At 39.9% G+C, this 21151-nt stretch overlaps 3 protein-coding genes across 3 annotated transcripts; 2 read left to right on the top strand and 1 right to left on the bottom strand.

Moving 5' to 3' along the window:
• The first annotated feature begins 202 nt into the window (after positions 1 to 202).
• Positions 203 to 4814, top strand: tmpob (thymopoietin b). Its single transcript, XM_008301478.1, has 6 exons — positions 203 to 822; positions 957 to 1074; positions 2034 to 2189; positions 2335 to 2444; positions 2529 to 2629; positions 2793 to 4814. Exons 1-6 carry the CDS (start codon positions 589 to 591, stop codon positions 3178 to 3180), a joined length of 1107 nt encoding a protein of 368 aa, XP_008299700.1. The 5' UTR covers positions 203 to 588; the 3' UTR covers positions 3181 to 4814.
• A 3716-nt stretch (positions 4815 to 8530) lies between these two features.
• On the top strand, positions 8531 to 12658 carry ldhbb (lactate dehydrogenase Bb). The gene is made up of 8 exons (XM_008301476.1): positions 8531 to 8585; positions 8927 to 9063; positions 9545 to 9662; positions 9839 to 10012; positions 10106 to 10279; positions 10430 to 10547; positions 11494 to 11617; positions 12153 to 12658. The coding sequence occupies exons 1-8, from the start codon at positions 8531 to 8533 to the stop codon at positions 12318 to 12320; spliced, it is 1068 nt and encodes a 355-aa protein (XP_008299698.1). The 3' UTR covers positions 12321 to 12658.
• Positions 12659 to 13493: 835 nt separating this feature from the next.
• Positions 13494 to 19494, bottom strand: LOC103371977 (spexin-like). The gene is made up of 5 exons (XM_008301481.1): positions 19432 to 19494; positions 19272 to 19317; positions 19119 to 19178; positions 13635 to 13721; positions 13494 to 13552 (listed from the first exon to the last, which is right to left on the bottom strand). The coding sequence occupies exons 1-5, from the start codon at positions 19492 to 19494 to the stop codon at positions 13494 to 13496; spliced, it is 315 nt and encodes a 104-aa protein (XP_008299703.1).
• Between the last annotated feature and the right edge of the window lie 1657 nt (positions 19495 to 21151).

Here is a 21151-nt window from a genome sequence, read left to right as displayed (position 1 = left end):
TTACATAATAGCGTCAATGACCTCAGTAAATGAAAACAATTGTGCCAACGTGTTGGTCGGGATTCGTGCTAAGCTGTTATCTAAAACGTACAGCCTGCGGTTTCTTTGTGGCGGCGGCCTACCAGCGTTCCATTCATAGACAGCCAATCAGGGCGCAGCTTACTGCGGGCGTCCAACCAATTGCGGCGCTGCTTAATGCTTGGCCCTGTTGCGACCGCGGACAGACAGAAGCAAGTGGACCGGTTTGAAGCTAAGCTAATTCAGTCAATTTACAGCTAGTTAATTTTAATCTTTGCATTTGTTTCGTTCACAGCACACGCGTGTATCTGTTTTCGAAAAATCAAAGCTACCTGTAAATAATTCTGCCACTAGGCTAACACACGGGACTGGACGTTTATTTGGAAAAACCGCTTCTGTCCTGCTAGCTTTGTTGGCAGCGGGTAGGCGCCAGTTCTGTTTGACAACAGCGCTATTCGGTCACGTTCCCGGTGTTGTTGTTTGTAGCGGCTCAGTTTGCGAGCTGATTTCCGTTAGCTGCAAGTAGCGAAAATAAAAAAACCTCACATCGATTTTAAAGAAAAAGTTATCATGGCAGAATTCCTGGAAGACCCGTCGGTTCTCACGAAAGATAAGCTGAAGAATGAGCTTACAGCAAACAATGTGCCACTTCCTAGCGGTGAGCATAAAAAAGAAGTGTACGTGCAGTTGTATCTGAAAAACTTGACTATTCTGAACAACAAGAAGAGCCCACCTGCAGACACTTTCTCCAGCGACGAAGAGTTACCTGCCCCCGTGGTGTCTAACAAGAGTCGGTCCGGAAGAGTAAGTTTTTGTTTAATCAGATTTTTAAATGTGTGATGTGATAGTAACCATGTGTCTGTTTGGACTGATGCAGCACCTGTTTAAGTGAGTGAATCTTGTCACAATGATTGTTGCATCTTGGATTTTTTTTGCAGAAAGCAACCAAAAAGACAGATAAGCCTCGCACAGAGGAGGTGGAGGTGACGGATCTCACTGATGAAGATTTAAAACAGCAGCTGGCAAAGCATGGTGTTGACTCAGGGCCCATTGTTGGTGAGTTCCTGGAGGCATATCTTAATCTGCTGTGAAAAAACACATTAAGGTACAACTCAAAGGTGCAAACATGTGTTTGTATGTTACTATTACTTTATTACTTTGTTACTAATACTTGATAGAGAAAAGTTGCAACGTAATTTACATTAAATAAAACGTTTTATCTTCGTTTCAACAAGTTTATAAAACAGCTGTTAGTGTCAGGATCAATTCTGTAATTTGTTGGTTGAAGTTCTAAACATAGTCCGACTGATGCTGCGACCAATCAGTTATCACTAAACAAATTAGAAAATTACCTGATTGTTTTTCATTTTTAAAAGATACTCTGTTAGAAATATTTTAATAAAACCTCTGAACCCCAAAACCTCCTGACAGGTTTGATAGACATGTTACATTTTCAAAAAATGTCAAAATTTATCAGAGTAATAAAAAACTTTAATATATAAGTCTCATTTAAAATTTTGACAAAAATAAAGCTGTAAAAAACAAAAACATTCTGCACTCCTCAGTGGAACCTTGAAGCGATCAGTAACTCATCTGCGACATGTGACAAAAATGGAGGGAGTTTTCTCTTGAACTTTTCTGATCTGCAGTTTGACAAAAGATTTAAAATTATAGTTGTAAAATATCCACATTATGTAGTGACACTGTTTTTCCAGCATTGGTAACACCTGTAAACATTTGGAAAAAGTTGTACATATTAATTCCAAATGTTTATATTTTTCTAAAATAAATAATCAAAGAAATTTAACTTAAGTTATTTATTTCTCATGATTAGTGATATAATTTTATTATTCTGCACATAAGACATTTTTGAGTTCTCTCTACTTTTAGCCATTGTTGTGATGTTTTCATGTTTACCTTAAAATGCACAAAAATGCATTAATTCTGCTGAAGTGAGAGTATCATAGTTGGTGAATATTATTTTCCCTTTTACGCCTCTTTGTCTGTCCACTCAGCCTCTACCCGTAAGTTGTACGAGAAGAAGCTGCAGAAGCTTTTGGACCAGCCTCCAGCTGAACCTGAAGCTCCTACAGATGTCACAGCTCTCCCCAAGGCAGACAGTAACCAGAACGGCAACACAAATTCCGACCAGTACAGTGACAAAGAAGATGGTGAGTTCTGACCACACGTTACTGGTGATGTTTTTACTTTTTTTTTTTTTTTTTTTTTAAATTTAAACATTTTAGTATATTGTTGTGTAGCATGTGCTAATATCTCCATGGTCCCCAGTTGTTCACATGAACTGTGTTTTTTCAGAGGAGATTGCCACGCCTGAACCAGAACCAGTTCCCGTGGTAGAGAAGCCTGTGAGGAGTAGAGGAAAAGCTCCTGTCACTGTCAGAACCAGCAGCAGACGACAAACCAAGGTGAGGCACATTTTGCCAGTCCTGATTTTGGTGATCAGAGTATAGTTTCAGTTTGTATGAACATGTGTTAAAATATTCTGACAGGTGGTGGAGGAGATTATCACTGAAGAGACCCCTATAAAGGCCAGCGAGAGTGTTGTTGAAGATATCCTTGCCAATGAAATAAGCACACCGACAGGCATCAGGTAAGCTATGGTCATTATTGTTGTGTTCATTGTTTTTCCTTGAGTCAGCTGGCATACAGTCAAATGTGTGAATTGTGTATTTTCAAAAATGTTCAGCTAAAATGTATTTACTTATTTGTTTTCAAGGTAACTTAAAAGTCAATTTTATTGTTTGTCTAATCAGTGCAACCTGCAGACGTCCAATCAGAGGGGCAGCCGGTCGACCTGTAAAACCGAGTGAGTACTGGCTGGATGAGTCCCGTGTCCAGCACAGCGTCCACACCGAGAGCCGCTCTTACTCGGAGTCTTTCTCCCGACCGGGCAGCATCGTCTCTTCGGGCAAAGCACCTGTCCGACGAGGCTTCCTGTCCCTGTTGCTCAAGCTCCTGCTCCTTGTAGTGGTGGGTGGGTCTCTCTACTATGCCTACCAGAACCTGGATTCCGACCAGATCAACACCCTCAAAGGCCTCCTAGACAGCGTGATCGTCCCGCTTCAAGGCACTGTGGACAAGGCAGCCACCTACCTGGGCATCAGCAGCGGCAGCGGTGCTCCAGAGAGCATCGGAGAGTAAAGACCCTCAGCAGTCCCTCACCATGCCCACACCACCTCCCTGCCACCTGCCACAGCACACCACAACTCAAGCAGCAGACCTGGCTCACCTCTTCTATTTTCCTACTTGTTTGGACAAAGGACACAGTTTTAATTGGAACAATAAACTTTCCCCTCTCTGAACTCCAGCTCTCCTCCCTCCACCAGAGGGAGGTATACTCAAACAGTAGCTTCTGGATAACACTGTTTTGTGGCAGTCAGAAGAGACTAATTTTAATGTTGAGTTTAATCTGTGAATTGTTTGTGTCTTTGTGTGTATTTAACCCTTGTATGTAGAAACGAGTGCAGAATGGAGAGGCCAGTTTATCCATGCATGGTTGTAGTTTTTGAAGGTCATACTGTAGTTTTTCTCTAACGCTCTGTGCCAGGTGTTTTTCTGATGGTGAAGTGCCTGGACACTGTTAGCACTTAGTGCCCTCCCATTTGTTTTTTTCAAACACAAAGCAGCGCTTCTACTAACACCAGAATGTCTACATGTGTTTCTCATTGAATTTCAAAATTCGCTCCATAGCTATAGATTTAGGTAGAGTGATTCATTATTTCTATGGTGCTCAGGTTGATTCAGCTCAAACTTTTTTAATGTGGTCTGTGCTGGGAGGAGACTTACGGTGTAATCAGGTCACATCACTGCATGAGGAAAATCAGCCCACATCCAACTTGAAGTATAAACTTTCTTTTTATTTTATTTTTTTAAAGTAGCTGATAGCTGCTTGAAAAAGCTCATGTGGGGCTCCATGATCACGGCTAAAATTAGAGTTCTGGGAACCATGTTTTGCAATCATGATTTGGCAGTCAATGGATTGAGGTAGAAATTTTACTGTACTTTGGGCATCTTGTATCAACTTTGTTGATCTTACAAATTGAATATCTTGAATGGAAAAGCTTTTTAGCTTCATCTACCATTTATTTGTCATGTACTTGTCAATGAAAGTAAAGTTGCAGCATTTGATCATAGATCATTGATTTGTCTATCCTTGCCAGGATGCCCGTTTGAGTTTACATGCATTGAAGTTTAGTGCTCTGTTGTGCTTTTCTTATTTTTTTTGTTGTTTTTATAAGATTTCTGATCCTTCAGTCCTATATACAGGACTGGCTGTTGCAGTGCACCCACATAGCCCACCTCACTAACTGCATGTGTTCAAACATGGCAGATCTGCAAAGAAGACACATGGAGAAAGTAAATCCTGTTGTCACAACTATCCTTATGCCTGGGCAAAATTACTACTAGTAAAGACACTGTAGGTTTCTGTGAATAGGGTTGTTCAGCTGTTGGGAGCAAGGATGCAGTGACTGGAGGCGATGTTGGGGATGAGAAGATTTCTGTGGGGTTTGGTTTCTATTTTGATATTTTTCTAAAGTGGCGTGTTCAACTTTTTATAGCACATTTTAAGGTTTCATTGTAAAGCAATATGTAATACATGCAAGTGATACTGTATCTTAATCTGAACCTTGCTGACTTAACAAGTTATTCATCATCAGGCAGCTCTCCCACAATGGACAGAAACGACAGGGGTTATGTGGGTAAGGATTTTTAATCTGTTTATTTATGATAATGTAGGCAGTGTATCATAAAATAAACTTGGTTGTTACATCTTTTTTTTCTTCTGTGTCTGAATCTTTTAAGCAGTACCAGTCTTTTTTTTTTTTTTGCATCAATAAATAAAATGTATGAAAATTAGTATTTTCCAAGGCACGCCTTTAAAAATAGAAAGTACGTACATACTTTGCCTAGATTGCAGTGTGACACATTTTATCAGCAATTATCAGGTTAAAATCGAAAAGTCACTGGGCTAGCCTTGCCACCAATTTGGTGGAGGTGCTTAAAAATATCAGGAAGGCCACGGAATAGACAAAATTTGCAAAACAAAATTTAAAAAAAAAAATAAATGTGAAGGCCAGGTATGGACACATCGGCTGGCGCACTAGTGACATTGCACTGAAAACTCTTACCGGGACAGTCCTGGTGGGCGGAGCTGACACAATGGACCGCTTTGAATTCAGAGTGAGACCCGGCGGGAGAGCCTGAACAACAATTTCAACGCAACGTTAGCGGCCGTTAACCAACAGCTTCAACTTTAAGCTAACTTAGCTCCAGCTTTGGTAGCTAAATAGCGGCTAGCTAGCTAACGTCTATGAAAAAAAACTCGAAGATTTCAGTTAATAGTTTTGCCCGCACAAAAATACGTTCTGTTTTGGTTACATGTTAACCTTTCTGTGAACCATTAGCCTCTGTAATGTGACAACATGACCATCGCTTCCCTCGAAGACACCCGCCGAACTGGTGGCTGCTGTGCTAGTGAGGACATTCACACACCCTAGTCTGTTAAATTGTGGTGAATTTAAGGTTGAAAACACGCTATGTCAACACTTGAAACGTGAAAGTGAATATACATTTTATTATATTATTTCTGGTGGGTTTGAGTGCTATCAATTCTACAGAGAATTTGGGAGAAGTCAGCTAATTTCAAGTATGTGTTACTGGGGAGAACATTATGAGGAGTCTGTAGCTGAGGAAGCCTGGAATCACTGACCAGCTTAACAATATGGCTGGAAACTGATGTGGGTACTAATAACCAATATATGCCATGCAAGGCTAATATTAATAGCTTTTAGCTTCTGTGACATTCTGTGTCCCCTTCGCTGCCTTTATGGTGTCTGTGCTTGACAAAGAAATGCAGTCAGTGTGTCCTTGATACTCAGATCCAAGGGTGATTAAAGGACTCCAGAGCTGTTTCTTATAACAACACTGCCAGCATTAGACACGCTCACTGAATACACCTGTTCAGGAGCAGCTTGGAGGCCCTCAGCAGATCCATGGAGCTGCAGGTGGAAGAGCTGAAGTCATTTTTATGTGAAATAGTATGGAAGAGGGCAAAACCTAGATGTTATTATGCTTCATTCATGGAGGAAGCATGCTGTGCTACACCAAGTGTGTGCTACCACAGAAACTGCAGACAGAAAAACCTGTGAAATTATGTGTAGATTAGTAATTAGACATGAATATACACAGTTTAAACAAACAAATAGTAGATGTGAGCTATGAACAACTGAGAAGGTAAAACACTGCAATAGTCTTGTCCACAGTGCCTTGAAGCAGAGATGCATTTATTTGCCATGCCTGACCTTTTGAATATGGTAAAACACAAACGGCATAAATGATCATAGCTGCGATTTCTGTAAGTAATAACTCTTGTCTCTGTGGTAGAGTAATGTGTTCATTTTCTTTTTATTCTTAAACAGGAAATATGCGTTGTCAGTGAACGTTGTACCAGCTGACTGACTGTTGGAGTGCCAAACTGAGACTTTGTAGGGGATGGAGAGGCTTAGTCAATTAAATCCAGTAGGCTGCAGCCTGACAGCACAGCAGGAAGAGGCAAGCACACAGCACAGCACAGCAACGGTGAGTCTCACTGTAGCTTTGGACAAAGGACAAGGAGTTGTACTAAAAGTAGCTGGACCTTCAAGACAGCAGGTGAACAGCCATGTTTTCATGTTGTGTAGATTTGAGAAATTTGACAGAGGCAGAAAGCTTTTAACTGACTTTGTTTTTTGTGTTTTTTTTGCAGTTTATTTATAAACTATTATGCTTAGTTTATCATTTTGTGATAAAAGTAAAATTGTCCAACTTTGTTATATCAAGTCATAACAGCTGAACACACTCAGCTTTTGTTTGCATCCACCCTCTTCATCCTTTCTTCATTGCTTGTGCTCATTTGGAGGTTTGGTCCTTTTTAGCCAAAACAGAACTGTACGTCACATTTCCTTTAGTAATCTGCTTATCCATAATATAGAAGTGGGTGTGCTTACAGGTGTTTTTACTGTGGATGTTGACAGCTTTGTCTGACTGCTTATCTCCAGATGCACCGGCAGAACTATCATGTGCACCACTGAAAGGATATTTTTTTGGATACCTTCTTTTAACAAGAAATGCAAAGTTATGTTTAGAAGTTAAAAACAAATGTCATAGTCATTCAGATAAAATGCATGTGTTTTAAAATATATTTCCTGGCTCACCAGCAGGTTATTGAAACTTTATTTTGATCTTGAACTAATGAGCAAGAAAAAACAACAACAAAAAAGTCATATTGCCTCTATAAGCAGTCATTTCAAAAATATAACTTTATAGACTTCTTAAATGTTTTTAGATTGAACTGTGCATTTCAATATGTGGCTTTATCCTAAATATACCGGATTCCCTTTGTTACATTAGTATCTGTACAGCATATTAAAACAATTTAATGTCCTTACTTCTCCACCGCTGTCTGTTTCCAAGTTCAAGGACGACTTCTTTTAGTCGCACAAACGTCAGTCAAGTTGCCTCGCAGTTGTCTTGTCCACAGTATTGGAATAAAGGGGCAATTTTCTGATGATATTTTGGTTCCTTAATCATTAAAGTACCAACTGTGATTATTATCATGGAAAAATGAAAGTTTAAAAAAAAAAAGAGAGAAAGAAAAAAACTGCTGTCCCCCTGGTGACCTTGGATGTTAAGCCACCTCATTACCTGCTCATGTTTACATGCTCAGAGCGCACAGAGTTTTCTGATGGTAATCCAGTAGCACTCAGGGATAATGAATGGATGGTCTCACCATTGCATTTGCAGTTGGATTGTATTTTCAATGCCTCATACCTACTTTCTGAGTTACATAAATTATGTCTTAGCTCAAGCAGTACTGCATGCTTAATACAGTTTTTACAATGTGCATGCAGCATATAGTTTTGAACCATTTCCAAATGTGTATGATGCATAGAATTCAATGTTGGCTAAATTATGTGTAATTCAGATTCTGTTACTGCCTGGTACTATTTAATAATGACAATATTATAGCAGTAATATAGGCCTATGTTTTATACTATGCTTATGTCAGGGAAAATGCTGGTAACCCTGCTTTAAAAGATAAATTCTTAATGTTTAAAAATAGAAATCAATCTCAAAAGAACAATAACAGTTGTTCTACAGAGACTTCCTGTTAGATACAAAGTTGATGTTCATCTGTAGCACAGGTGCAGCAGATGGGAGCAGCGTTAAGGGATTACAGTAACTCCTTAACAGTCTGCAGTCAGTCAGTCAAGTTTGGCATCGGATTATAGTGCAGCGTCCTCCATTTGGGGAGGAGGGTGGAGGGAGAGGAGCTCTGTGCAGCTCACAGTTCCTCCATCCAGCCCTGAGTCACATGCGCTCTGTGCCACTGCTGCAGCTGACTGGATACCTGCCTGTCTGGAACGCACAAACTGTGACTGTCGGAGGTGTTGTGGATGCAGGGGGTACGCAGCTCGGTGGCAACACACCTTAGGTTTCCATTCAGTTTGCCATGCTGATTACATGGTGGTATTTTTACCTTGCAGCTCGGAGCTTCGTCGAAAAATGCAAGTATTGCTGCTGGTTTTGTGCCTCACTGTATGTCGTTTCAAGGTGAACTCTGCAGAGAGATAGCGTGTTAAGTTAGAGCAATTCCATTTGTTCTTGTCACGGATCGAGATGTCAGAGGAGTCGTGCTTTTATTAGTGCCGCTGAGATAAATGTCAGTCTCTGTAGTCCCTGTACACTCTGACTGAATGCAGTATTTATGAAGTTGGAGCACGCGAGGCTGCACACAGGACTGTTTGCTTCTGTTGTGTCTGTGTGAAATGTTTGTCGTGTATCAACAGCCGGCATACTGCCTGACCAGAAACACCATTCCCTTTCTCTTTTTCTTTACACTCTTCAGCACTGAACATGGCTTCAATCCTGCAGAAGTTGATCACTCCGCTGTTCAGTGGTCCTCCTGAGCCCCCTAGGAATAAAGTGACAGTGGTAGGCGTGGGCCAGGTTGGCATGGCCTGTGCTGTCAGCATCCTGCTCAGGGTAAGAGTCCCACTAGTTCTGCCTCTTCTTAGATTACCTTCCTGCCTGCTGGTGTTACTGGACGGGGTAATACCCAGGTCCTCCTAGACTGACACTGGATTACTGATCTCTTGGTGTCTGATCTGGGTATTATCCCCCCACTGTCCTTGTTACAGAGGAAACTAAGACTAACTACTGCAGTTTAGCTTGGCTTTTGTTACTCAGCTGAAATTGGGCAGCAGCAGCACCCTGCCTATCGAGTACTACAAGCAGCAGGTTTACCTTACTGTTATACTTCAAAATGAGAAATCCCTTTAACTAGATTTTAATACCCATTATACTGTGTGTACATCTTGTTTTATCTGAACTGAGTTTAAACTTCTAAGTTGCAGCTATTTTAAGTACTAGCCCCAATTGCAAAAGGCAGTTATGCTGCTGAATGTGTGTACTGTGAGCGGAGGCATTGATGTGTGGATTGTTCTGATCTCCCTGATGTTTGCAGGAGCTGGTTGATGAGCTGGCCCTGGTAGATGTGATGGAGGACAAGCTGAAAGGAGAGATGATGGACCTGCAACACGGCAGCCTCTTCCTGAAAACCCCCAAAATAGTCGCAGACAAAGGCAAGTTTATATCCCTCACATGCCATGAAACTCAATCTCATAACTCCGATTGAATTAACACAGTTCCAGTATTTACATAGTGCTGCTGACTGGCAAGCACTTGAAAACTTGAAAGTGAGGAAAAATCTGTTCACTGTTATGACAAACTGAATTCCCCTTTATTTTTTTTGTCCCAGATTACTCCGTTACAGCTAACTCCCGCATCGTCGTGGTGACAGCTGGAGTCCGTCAGCAGGAGGGGGAGAGCAGGCTGAACCTCGTGCAGAGAAACGTCAACATCTTTAAGCACATCGTCCCCCAGATTGTCAGATACAGTCCTGACTGCATCATCATTGTTGTTTCAAACCCAGGTACTGGCTGCCACACTTCATTCTGTTTTCTCTGTCAGACGTAAGGACATACAGTATTCACCCTTTAGTGCTGCTAAAATCGCTCTCTAACAGTCGATGTGCTGACCTACGTGACCTGGAAACTGAGCGGCCTTCCCAAGCACCGCGTCATCGGGAGCGGCACCAACTTGGACTCCGCACGCTTCCGTTTCCTGATGGCCGACAAACTGGGAATTCACCCCAGCAGCTTCAACGGATGGATCCTAGGAGAACACGGAGACACCAGTGGTGAGGATTTGTGGATTTTCTGCTTTGTTGGTCCTTTAAACTAACTGCCTGTAGGCAAACAAAAAGAAACAGTGTGTTTCTAGGATGGCGTAGACTGTGTTAGGTGTGTGGAATGTGGATGAAGGCTGATTGTTCCAACATGTGTGTTAGTGCCTGTGTGGAGCGGAACAAATGTGGCTGGAGTCAACCTGCAGCTTTTAAACCCGGATATCGGCACCGACCTCGACGACGAGAACTGGAAAGAGACCCACAAGATGGTGGTGGACAGGTAAGCTGGAGGTCTCTTAATTTGCTGTTTATTTGCTTTGTTGATTAAATCCTCTGAGGTTTTTCAAATCACCTGCTCGTAGTGGGAAGATCTCTCCTCATGTGTCACATCACTCTATGCTATGACAACACACACACATCTAAATATTTATTATTATTCTGCCTATTTAAGTCAGGGTTTTCCTGCATGGAGGAACTTTTGTACCTTCCAAGAAAATTATGCCAAAGGAAAACCAGTGCCAAAATAAGAAGCCAGAATAGTGAACGTTTATTTAATGAAATGGTCAGAAATAACAGAAAAATGCATTATGTCTGTCAAAGAATGTAATACAGACTTCTTGTCTGTACTTTACACAGACTGATCATGCTAATTTTCAGGTGTTCACGCCTCAATGGCCTATTCTGAGCCAGGAAAAACTCTTTAAATGAGGGACAATGTGAGATTAAAGTCAAACAAAAAAAAAACTTTTTATGAACTTATATTTTTAAATTATAAGAATGTTCAGCATATTTTAAAAGACAGTATCTCTGAATAATACATTACAATGTGATATTTATGGCCTATCATTTTTATCCATATTGCTTGCCCCTGACACCTGCACAAAAAGTATTAAATTAATGACACAACAATAAGGCTTTTTGTGGAAATTACGTTTGTAAGATTGCCTTATATTTAGACTTTGAACGCTGTCCCTCTGTCCAAGTCTCAGACTCTGTTGCTGTCACACACTCCCTCTCTCTGTTTCTTTTATCAGTGTAGAGGACACAAGCAGCACTCAGAGGGAAAATCTGTTTTTAACAGTTTTGTTGAGTTCTAAGAGTTTATTTTTATCTCTTCACATCACAGCTTTAAGACAATTCAAATTTAGGTAACAATAGCAAGTCAAAACAGCTCCACTGTCCTAACTTGCTTTTTTGGTATCTAAGCCATGTGTTGTGTCTCTTAGTGCCTATGAGGTGATCAAGCTGAAGGGTTACACCAACTGGGCCATTGGTCTGAGTGTCGCTGACCTGACTGAGAGCCTCATAAGGAACATGAACAGGATTCATCCCGTCTCCACCATGGTGATGGTAAGAGGCATTCACATGCGCACACATTCATTCGTCCTTTGAGTCATTCAGGTTTACTGTATGTATGTCAACAGCTTAATAATTTTTTGTACATTCAAAATGTATAAGGTGAAATCTGATGAATAAAATCCAGTTTTAGTCCCAGTTTTGTTTTTAAATTGAAACTTTCCAGTTATAACATTACAATAGTCAGATTAACCTCCCTAATTAATACCACTATAGGGTCTCAGTCTTAACACACATTATGATTGATTGATTGATTGATTGATTGATTGATTGATTGATTGATTGATTGATTCCGCCCTCTTTACCCTAATATTTAAAGTTGTTAGGCTAATTTGTAACACCAATCAATTGCTTTCTTCATTTTTTTTTTCTGGAAAACATGAAATGGCTTGACTTTCTTCCTAGTTCCCACTTTCACTTTTCTCATTTTGGACGTAACTCAAATATTTGCAGTTCAGATCCAGTGTAGCACTAGTTTTTGCTTATGACGGTATATCCACATACAGACCATGTGGTTCTGCATCAACAGGGCATGTATGGGATCAGTGACGAGGTGTACCTGAGTCTGCCCTGCGTGTTGAACAGCGGAGGCGTGTCCAGCGTGGTCAACATGACCTTGACAGAAGACGAGGTGGCTCAACTGCAGGCCAGTGCCAGCACACTGTGGGACATCCAGAAGGACCTGCAGGATGTCTAACTGACCAGAAGAGGGCGACATAGCAGCATCTTCCTGACTGCTCATGGCCTTCAGTAATTTCACTCTGCATTCACTACCTACCAGACAGCTCCACCGTCCACACCTTCAACCCACGGCCCTCTGTAGATTCTCTGGTGTTGAGGGGTTTAAACCTGTCAGATTTAGCTGTAGGTGTCAGTTTGTACACTTGTACTCGCTGGAGAGAAAAACCAAAGGTGACATAGACTGAGAGAAATGCTCCGACTCATTTATCTTCAGTTGTGTAGCACTGTGGGACCGTGTGTCACTCATGTTGCTTTGAAGTGTAATAAAGCAAGCTGGTTGGTGCTTGAACAAGACTTGAATTTTTTCAGTTATTAATTGATGAATGGAAAATATACTGCATGATAAATTTTGTAACACAGAGAAGTACTGTACTATAGACATCTATCATCTGTTTGAGCACATGAGCGGGCTAAAGCTGAAGGTGAGCAGCAGAGCAACAAGTGTACTGAAACATTCAAGACCAGGTGATGATAAAGTGAAGTAAATTCTAAGATACTGTGGAAACTGATTTACAGACCAACTTCTTCTGTGGATCATTAACTTCTGTCAATGGATGAAGTCAGTCTTTTTCTACATACTTGTTTTGTTGATCTAAAATCCTTTTTATTGACACAGTAAATATTTGATTTGGATTTACCTTTAATGCTTGTTCAGCCCTACATGCAATAATTAACATTTTTCTGACCTTTGTCATTCTAACAACAGCAGTAAAACTTCATCTCCTGTAAATCTCAGCTGCTCACCTCTGCTTGACCCAGACATGACTCTCTCAGTGACCCCCGTGTGGACAGTGTGATGATGTATGACTGAATGTCGTTCTGCCGGGTGTTAATCACTGTGTGGGGTGAATGAGTTTTTGCTTGAAGCATTTTTTTTTTTTAATAATCTTGTGAGAAGTGCCGCTGTTAAAGGAATCCCTTCATGTTTCACACTGAAAACTGCAAGCTAACGTAAGCAAGAAACTAATATGAATCAGAAGTAAACAGCAGCAACTTGCAGACAAGGCATTTTATTTATATAGCATATTTAATTATAAGTAAATGCAAACACATAATGAAAAGTGTAATCAATATAATGAAATGCAACAACCACATAAGAGGAAAAAAATTAAGTGGCCTTTGATCACCTTCACAAAAGGTTTATATTCAGCTTTTGGTAGTCTGGGTAATGATCTGGATTGTCTCCACCTGAGGAAGAAAATAAAGATGTTGAAACTGCAAAGACAGTGGTCAGTCAGGGGGGTGGGGGTGATGACTTGCAGAGTTTTACCTTCTTCTACAGCTCGCTGCAGGAGGTCCAGAAGAATTAAAGAATTCAGAGATGATCCCAGTCCATCGCTGTTCTGGTTGTGAGTCACTGCAAAGAAGCATTTAGAAAAGAAATAAGGAATCATACGATCCAGACATGTCCTCCAAAGAAAGAAAATACAAATCTGTGTGAAGAGTCACACGTATGTAAGACCGTTCTTCCTTCTAATGGTAGAATACATCTGTAGATAAATGTGTCCCCTTTGAAAGCAGACTCAAATTTTGGTGAGATAAATACTTGGTATCAATCATCAACGTTGGTAATATAGGAGTTTGTTCATGTTATACCAACAATCCTTACAAAAATCCACAAGTGAACCACTCATTCACTTCAGGTTTTGTCTTTTACTGTAATCCAAAAGGTGTCCACATTATGAAAAACAATGAGCTGTACCAACAGAAGGAGGACCTCATTTGGTGCCATTTGTCTAGTTTTAAAGTAGGAAACTGCACATACAACATCTTGAATTCTCAAATGGGAAGAGATGATGATGCCAGAAAACCACTCCCAGTTCAGCTTCCTCCGATTAAAAGACAGACAAACCTTTTTTTAGAAGTTTGTTTATTATTCTCTGTCCCCGGTATTCAGAGATTCTATTTCTTCCTCTTCAGGTGGAAGTGTTTCCTGATTTAACATCAAACAGGTCTTTAATAAGAAACAGCTGTGACTGCTCAACCAGATGTGCATCCAGAGCAAAATAGAACTACTGTTATAGATGTGCACACAAAGTCTTCAACATGTGTTAAAGAATTGACATTTAAATAAACCTGCTGATTACAAACAGAAAGAAACTCCAAATCTGTCATTTGATCTGTCAGTGTTTAAGAACAACAATATTTATAAGATTTCTGTTGTATATGCTGTTGATTAAAGCCAACCTTTAAATAGTGTTGCAATTAGTTCTGGCAAAATGTCTAATGTTAGATTGTAAAATTAGAATATTGTATTACTGATTGTCAAAATGTATAACCGATGCACAAAAAAAAATGCATCAACACACTTAGGGCGAGAGCGTCATTAATACCTTTATGGCAAATTAAAAACCATTCATTACACAAGAGTCACAATACAGGTCTGCATAATGAAGAGACAGAGTTAAACCTCCAGTGCAACATCATTTCCACAAGTATAACTTACAGTAGAAATGGTAAACATGAGAAACTACAAAATAAAAGTAATCCTTCATATATGGTGCAGCAGTCTATGCACTCATTGAGGAAAGTCCTGGTAAAAGAGTAATAGCTGCCTTTACAATTAAAGTTAGCATTGTGTAACAGTCATAGCTGAAACAGCTTTTGCTGCAGTCTGTAAGTAATGAAGGTAAAGTGCAAGAAGTCCAGGAAGTGGTCGAGACAGTTATATTTAGCAGGCTCGCAGATTGGAAGCAAGAAGCTGTTCTGAAGACTGTTTATGTTTCAGTATCTTGGTTTACTTCAGTCACCATAAAAGAGATGCAGCTTGAATGAGAGTATCTGAATATAAACTTGCCCCAGTAACAACCCTTGTCTTAATAAGTAATGCTCTTGGAACAGTGCACTGACAATAACTGTAATAACTGAGAACTAAACTCTCATTTTTAAAACTTTTCTTAAAACTATGCCTGATGAAGGCGAAGATGCCTCATGGTGGTAAGAATAAGACAGTGGGAATAGTAGAGAATGTAGGGACTGAGGAAGAGCATAGCTGGCAAGATTGAACAGGGTTATGGCCACAGGTGTTAAGTTTTAAAAGATACTATATACATAAAAATAACCACACAAGGCATGACACTATTCAGGTCTAAAAATAATCCACACTTTAACAGCAAGCAAACAGTCAGACATGAACACGTCACTGTTGCTGCAGGTGGCCTTAAACGGATTCGGTTTTATAAAACATAATTTCCCCTCATGATGAAATAAACTCCACTGTGTAAAAACAGCCTGGAAGTGTCACACCTTACATGAAAGTGATGCATAAAGCTGACATTTAAACACTGAACCTAAGTAGCCATAACACTGTTCACAAACCTGTCAGCCTTGTTTTCTCTAGATTGGCACCAGCCGTCCACCTGCATCTCTGCCACAGAAGATGATCTTCATGTCTGGCTGCAGGTGAAGGTGGTGCAGGTTCTCAATCACTGCTGCAATGAGGCTGACACTTGAGACATCACCCAGGTCCTTCCATCACATCCACTGCATGACTGAGTGAGATGAGAGGGACATCCAGCACTGCTCTTCTTCATACAGACTACATGAAGAAGGGGTGAAGGCTTTTCAGATGCGGATGCAAATGCAGATACCATGAACACTATGACTGTTCCCAATGGTCTCTGTAGCTCTCTCAACCAGATGTAGCTGTCCCCCAATGATCCAGATCATGGCTGAAAGGAAAAGACATTATAACAGTGATTAAAATATCTGCAATGGTTCTTGTATCTGGGCTACTCGGTGGTTAGCACCGTCGCCTCGCAGTCCCGATTAGGACACCCAGGATCTTACTGTATGGTTTTATCCTGTGATGCTTTCTTCGTCTTATTGAAATGCTTGTATTTTCCTGTGTAACAATAAGACAATTGTCCTTCCACAGCTGGATATTGAAGTATATTATATTATTTTGTATTCTAATGAATCATAATTTAGGCTATAGAGTAAAGGGGAAACAAAACAGCTCTGCACCTCTGTGGTATTGTAGGGAACACATGATATGATGGTCAGCCTCAGTAACATTACTTTTCCTGAAAGAAAAAACAAAATAGTTACAACAGACTGACACAGAACCAGCTAACATTAGCCTACAGTCTGTGCTGCTAACAACTGCGTTAAGATAACTCACAATACACTGAACTGTGTTTTTAATCATTTAACTGGGAAAACACGCGTTAATCAGAAACAATTTACTGTGATGTAACGTTAGCTTGGTTTCATGACCTAGTTTCTATCTGCTGCTCATCCTGAACAGCACATCGAGACGTTAACAGTTAAAACACCAATAACGCAGCATATAAACTTAGCTATAGAGAACAATTAGCTAGCTAGTGACGTTTATAGACTCTGTTGTTCATTTCACAATCACTGTAAACACTCAGTTAGAATTGTAACCATACATTTGCAGAACAACTTTAAAACAGAGTGTTAGATTTTGTTGTACTATAAGTGGCTACATGCATTTTCATGTTTAATTACACACAATAACTTCAGCTACAATAGCGTAAGGTTATGTGCTTTTTAATTGACAATAAAGTTTACCGTGACTTATGGAAGGTAATGTTGTTACCATAAGCTGCATGCAGTAGCAGCGCCTTCACACAGCAGGAGCAGGATTCAGGCCGGTACAAGTGGGCCACCTCGGTGTCCTCAGGTGTTCTGTGTATCCTCAGAGGTCATTGGGTTAACCCCGCCCCTTTCCCGGCCTCTCTTCTAAATATGGTCACTTCCGACTACAAAAAAAACAACATGGCGACCTGTCAAAGCTGCAGTGGCCAAGTGCAAAAAAATGAGCACAAAAGAAGTCGTAGCAGTCAAATTTATCCTAGAAGATTGTTCCACGGCGGGCAGACAGGAAGTTGAGGTGTTCAAAAAACTGAGGAAGCTTGACCCAGAGAAGAGCAATGTGGTCAAGTTTATTGACCATTTTACATATAAGAAACACATTTGTCTGGCTGTTGAAACGTTCTGAGCAAGTATGTATGACTATATGACTCTCGGCCACCATTTCATAACCATGAAACACTTTTCTTGTGGCCCCCCAAACCACCGTAGCAAGATGCAGGCTGCCTGAGTTACCAGTTCAATGTTTTGTGACTTCCACTGAAGACTGAAGCGTTAGTGGTTGGACTTTCAGATCCAGATTGTCTGGAGAAATCTAGAATATTCTGTCAAAGTATATATTTATTCATAGAACAAGGCTCTGCTGAGGGTGCACAAGTAAGCAGCAAGATTTAGGGACATGTTTTGTTGTGCTCTTGAACAGGACTAATTCTATCTAATAATATAAAACAAAAAAATACAAATAAATCTGACTTAACCCACATGACACTGAACTGCAAACATGACAAATTAATTTTGTCTCCCAATCCTGAAAGTTTCGGAGACACAGTGAAGAAAACACAAAGGTATAGACTAGGCCTTCAGAGCCTCAAGGGCCTCAGGCAAAACATCGAGTTCCTGTACCTCGCACCTCTTAGTCTGAGCCAGACGGTGGAGTAACACTAAGAAGCGTGAGTTCCTGTACCTCGCGCCTCTTAGTGTTACTCCACCGTCTGGCTAAGAGAAGCCATTTGGAGACCCTTTGGATACAATGAACGTTATCAGTCAGAATGTGAAACCTCAGGACTGAGATATAAACAAAGTGATGGTAGCAGCTAGCTGGTACTAGCAGCTAACAGTTGATTCTAGCTGATGCTCGCTAGCAGCCGGTGGTATGCTAGCAAAGATTCAGACAACAGGATAAAGTGACGGTTTTAGTTTTATTGTAATGTTCACCATTCACAATTTAGAATCACGGGAAAATGACGCTTTTATCAGTTATTAAGGATGTTGAAAACATGCTACTTACTTTTAAAGCAATTTTTGAAACTTTATTGAGAAAGATGTTGAGTGTCAGTGTCAGGCTAATCGCTGTATTTCATAGAAAACTTAAATCTGGTGTCTGTGGTGACATTTTTATGTTAAAACCCTGGCCATGTATTTTACGTCAATCCACAATGATCATCTTTCCATCTCGCAAGAGAAGCGAAACCATAGCAACAAAGATGGAGTAGGCTGCAGCAACTAGTATGGTGGAACCTTTGGTGGAAAAATCAAGGAAGCACCCAGTAAACTTTCTAATGCGCTAGACATATATAAATGCGTTAAGAGACAGGATTACAATCTGAAAACAAAACAAGTCTTACATATTAAATACAGCATGTCATGACTCTCGCTGCCAGGAGGGGGAGCCAAAAGTTCCACACTGCAGGTCTAAGTTAGCATACAATCATTTGGGTCTTTAGATCATAAAAACATGGATCATTGCTTGCAGTAATCAGAGCAACTTTTGGGTTGCCTTGTTGTGAAACATCCCTCTTTCTGAAAGCTTATTACTCGTTAAATCATTGAGTCAAACCTGCAGTTATGGAGGCACATAAGTTGCTTGAAACAATGGTAACAAGTCATCAGTTCAGCAGGCAAACATGTAAATGAGCTTTCAAATAAGTTAGGAGCAAGTCATCTTCAACAAGGAAACACAGAAGTTATCACTAAGTGATTAGAACTGACTTATAAGGCACTGAAAAGTTCGTTTTCCACTTTGAAAAGTTATTAAATGTATAACGATCAACAATTAGAAAGTGATACAAGCATTTAAAAGCAAAATGTATAGCTACACTGCTGTTATTTTTATTTGAATTGGGGACTGTCTGAAACTTAAATTGAATTTGTTTAAATCATAATATATTCCTAGAGCTGCATCCCATATTAGACATACCCAAATGTAAAGTGTCCCCTTCATCTCTGTTGGTGCGCTCCAATACTGAACGGTGTCCTTCTGTAAAAGATCAACATCCATCATTGTTTTCTCTCAATTTGACAAAGTAGCTTCAAACTGGGTAATTCTTTGCTGCTATTAATGTGCTCTTACGTGCTCCTTTGAGGTATAAGATCGCCTGAGGAGTCCAGTTTCTCCTCTGCAAAATAGTGAAGAAAATACTGTTCTAAATCACACTGATATTTTTAGAATTTTTGAATATTTTCTGCTAAAACATGAATGATCACAGCAATAAAAATTGGTTTTCACTCACCTGTGGTGCAGTCCAACACTGCAAAGCCAATGACATCACAAGTAGTGTGACTAGAAGAGACATTGTTGAAATCTGCAATGGCACATTATTATTATTAATAACAACAAAAATAATAACAATAATAGAATACAGTATTGTAACTTACAATGCATCCATCTTGTCAAAAAGTATATATCTCTTTTCAGGCAGTATGCATAAAAACATTTAAATACAAAGTTAACACTCACTATAGTGCAGTTGTATAAGCAGATTTAAGTGTTTATTAATGCATTTGACAACAACTATAACTCTTCCTGTAGTCACTTATTAATGCAGGTTGCTGTATGCACAGATACTGAATGACAATAGTGTAAAGCACAGTTGTAATAATATAAAATATGTGTTCATAGAAGAAGTTAGAATTGTTGACCTCCCAATTTAATAAACATTTTCCCTATATCTGCATACAACTGTGTTGTAGCATTTTATCAATCATTTAACAAACGTTTACATACTGTCCCCCTCATATTTATTCTTTAATCAGTAATAGATTATTTTTATATTGTAATGTGTTATCAACTATGTATGAAACTTTTGTACAGTGCGTACACGCTAAAGTGTTCACATTGTAAAACACACTAATTTATCTCTGAAATCTTGGACATGTTAAAAAAGGTAAACTGGCAAAATATAGCAAAAACAACAACTATTATTACTGTCCTTTTAATAATAATAATAATAATAATAATAATAATAATAATAATAATAACAGCAGCTTACCGTTAACTTGTCGTGCTCTCCAGTGGGCTGCAGCCTGTAAAAGTGTATGATTTGTGCTCTGTCCTCCTCTGTCAACTGTGTCACAATATTTTAAAAAGCACAACAAATCAACCAGCTCATTATACAGCATCATTGATGAGGTAGCCTCGTTAGGTAGCCTAATTAGCTCACACCTAGTATTTCAGCTGACAGAGTGACAGGTGCTGTTAAAGCTGTCGCTGCACATTCATCACAAATATATGAACGAGATTCAAACTTTTAAGCCTCTGAACAGCAGAGTGTCTTCACAGGGTCACCACACGAAGACGTCACGGGTGAGATTTTATGAATGAAGCTGACGTGTCAGTGAGTATGTGTGTGAAGGAGGCCTGAGGCTGGAAAACACTGCGTCGCTGCTTTCTATAAAAAGCTGCACGAGTTACTGCTCCATAGTTTGTTCTTGTCCTGTAAACTAGGAGGGATTTATTTTCGTGTGAAGTTCCACGTAAATACTGAAAATAACAAATAGGTGTTTTACTGTGGCTTTAAAAAGAGTTAACTCATATGAACAGCAAAACATGCTACGATGAATTTATGGTAAATGTGAAGCTACAGCAAGCAGCTGGTTAGCTTAAGACTTAAATTGTCACTAATCTCCTTTGTTTACACGGTGAAAAAACAGAAGAGTACAACCCACACTGCTACCTGGTTGCCTGGCAACCTCACCATGACAACAAGACTTCAGGACGGAAATGCAGCGAGCAAGATGTATAGTTTTCTAATCTCCATACAACCAAAACCTGTTGTTTTTATACAATGAACTGGACAAAGACAGGTAGTGGCGCCTCCAGAAATTTTACCCAAGGGTAGCCAGATGAGGCCAGCGTAAATCACAGCATCACACCAAAACATAAAGCCAATTCTACTCTGTTGTAGTAGTGTAGAGGCTACTCACTATGTTAATAGGAGAGGTAATAAATCA

The sequence above is a fragment of the Stegastes partitus genome, unplaced genomic scaffold (genome assembly GCF_000690725.1).
Source record: "Stegastes partitus isolate 25-593 unplaced genomic scaffold, Stegastes_partitus-1.0.2 Scaffold1676, whole genome shotgun sequence".
In the NCBI taxonomy this organism is placed as follows: Eukaryota; Metazoa; Chordata; class Actinopteri; family Pomacentridae; genus Stegastes; species Stegastes partitus.
The sequence above is the reverse complement of the archived record's forward strand: the minus strand, read 5'-3'. Positions and strand labels throughout refer to the sequence as shown.

Excerpts from the sequence above, each read along its gene's own strand:
- tmpob (XM_008301478.1), top strand. The coding sequence starts at position 589 with ATGGCAGAATTCCTGGAAGACCCGTCGGTTCTCACGAAAGATAAGCTG. Across the intron at positions 1,075-2,033 it reads TGACTCAGGGCCCATTGTTG|CCTCTACCCGTAAGTTGTAC; the intron begins GTGAGTTCCTGG and ends CTGTCCACTCAG. Across the intron at positions 2,630-2,792 it reads AGCACACCGACAGGCATCAG|TGCAACCTGCAGACGTCCAA; the intron begins GTAAGCTATGGT and ends TTGTCTAATCAG.
- ldhbb (XM_008301476.1), top strand. The coding sequence starts at position 8,531 with ATGCTGATTACATGGTGGTATTTTTACCTTGCAGCTCGGAGCTTCGTC. Across the intron at positions 9,064-9,544 it reads CTGTCAGCATCCTGCTCAGG|GAGCTGGTTGATGAGCTGGC; the intron begins GTAAGAGTCCCA and ends TGATGTTTGCAG. Across the intron at positions 11,618-12,152 it reads CCGTCTCCACCATGGTGATG|GGCATGTATGGGATCAGTGA; the intron begins GTAAGAGGCATT and ends CTGCATCAACAG.
- LOC103371977 (XM_008301481.1), bottom strand. The coding sequence starts at position 19,494 with ATGTCTCTTCTAGTCACACTACTTGTGATGTCATTGGCTTTGCAGTGT. Across the intron at positions 19,318-19,431 it reads AGTGTTGGACTGCACCACAG|AGGAGAAACTGGACTCCTCA; the intron begins GTGAGTGAAAAC and ends ACTATTTTGCAG. Across the intron at positions 13,553-13,634 it reads GCAGCGAGCTGTAGAAGAAG|GTGGAGACAATCCAGATCAT; the intron begins GTAAAACTCTGC and ends TTTCTTCCTCAG.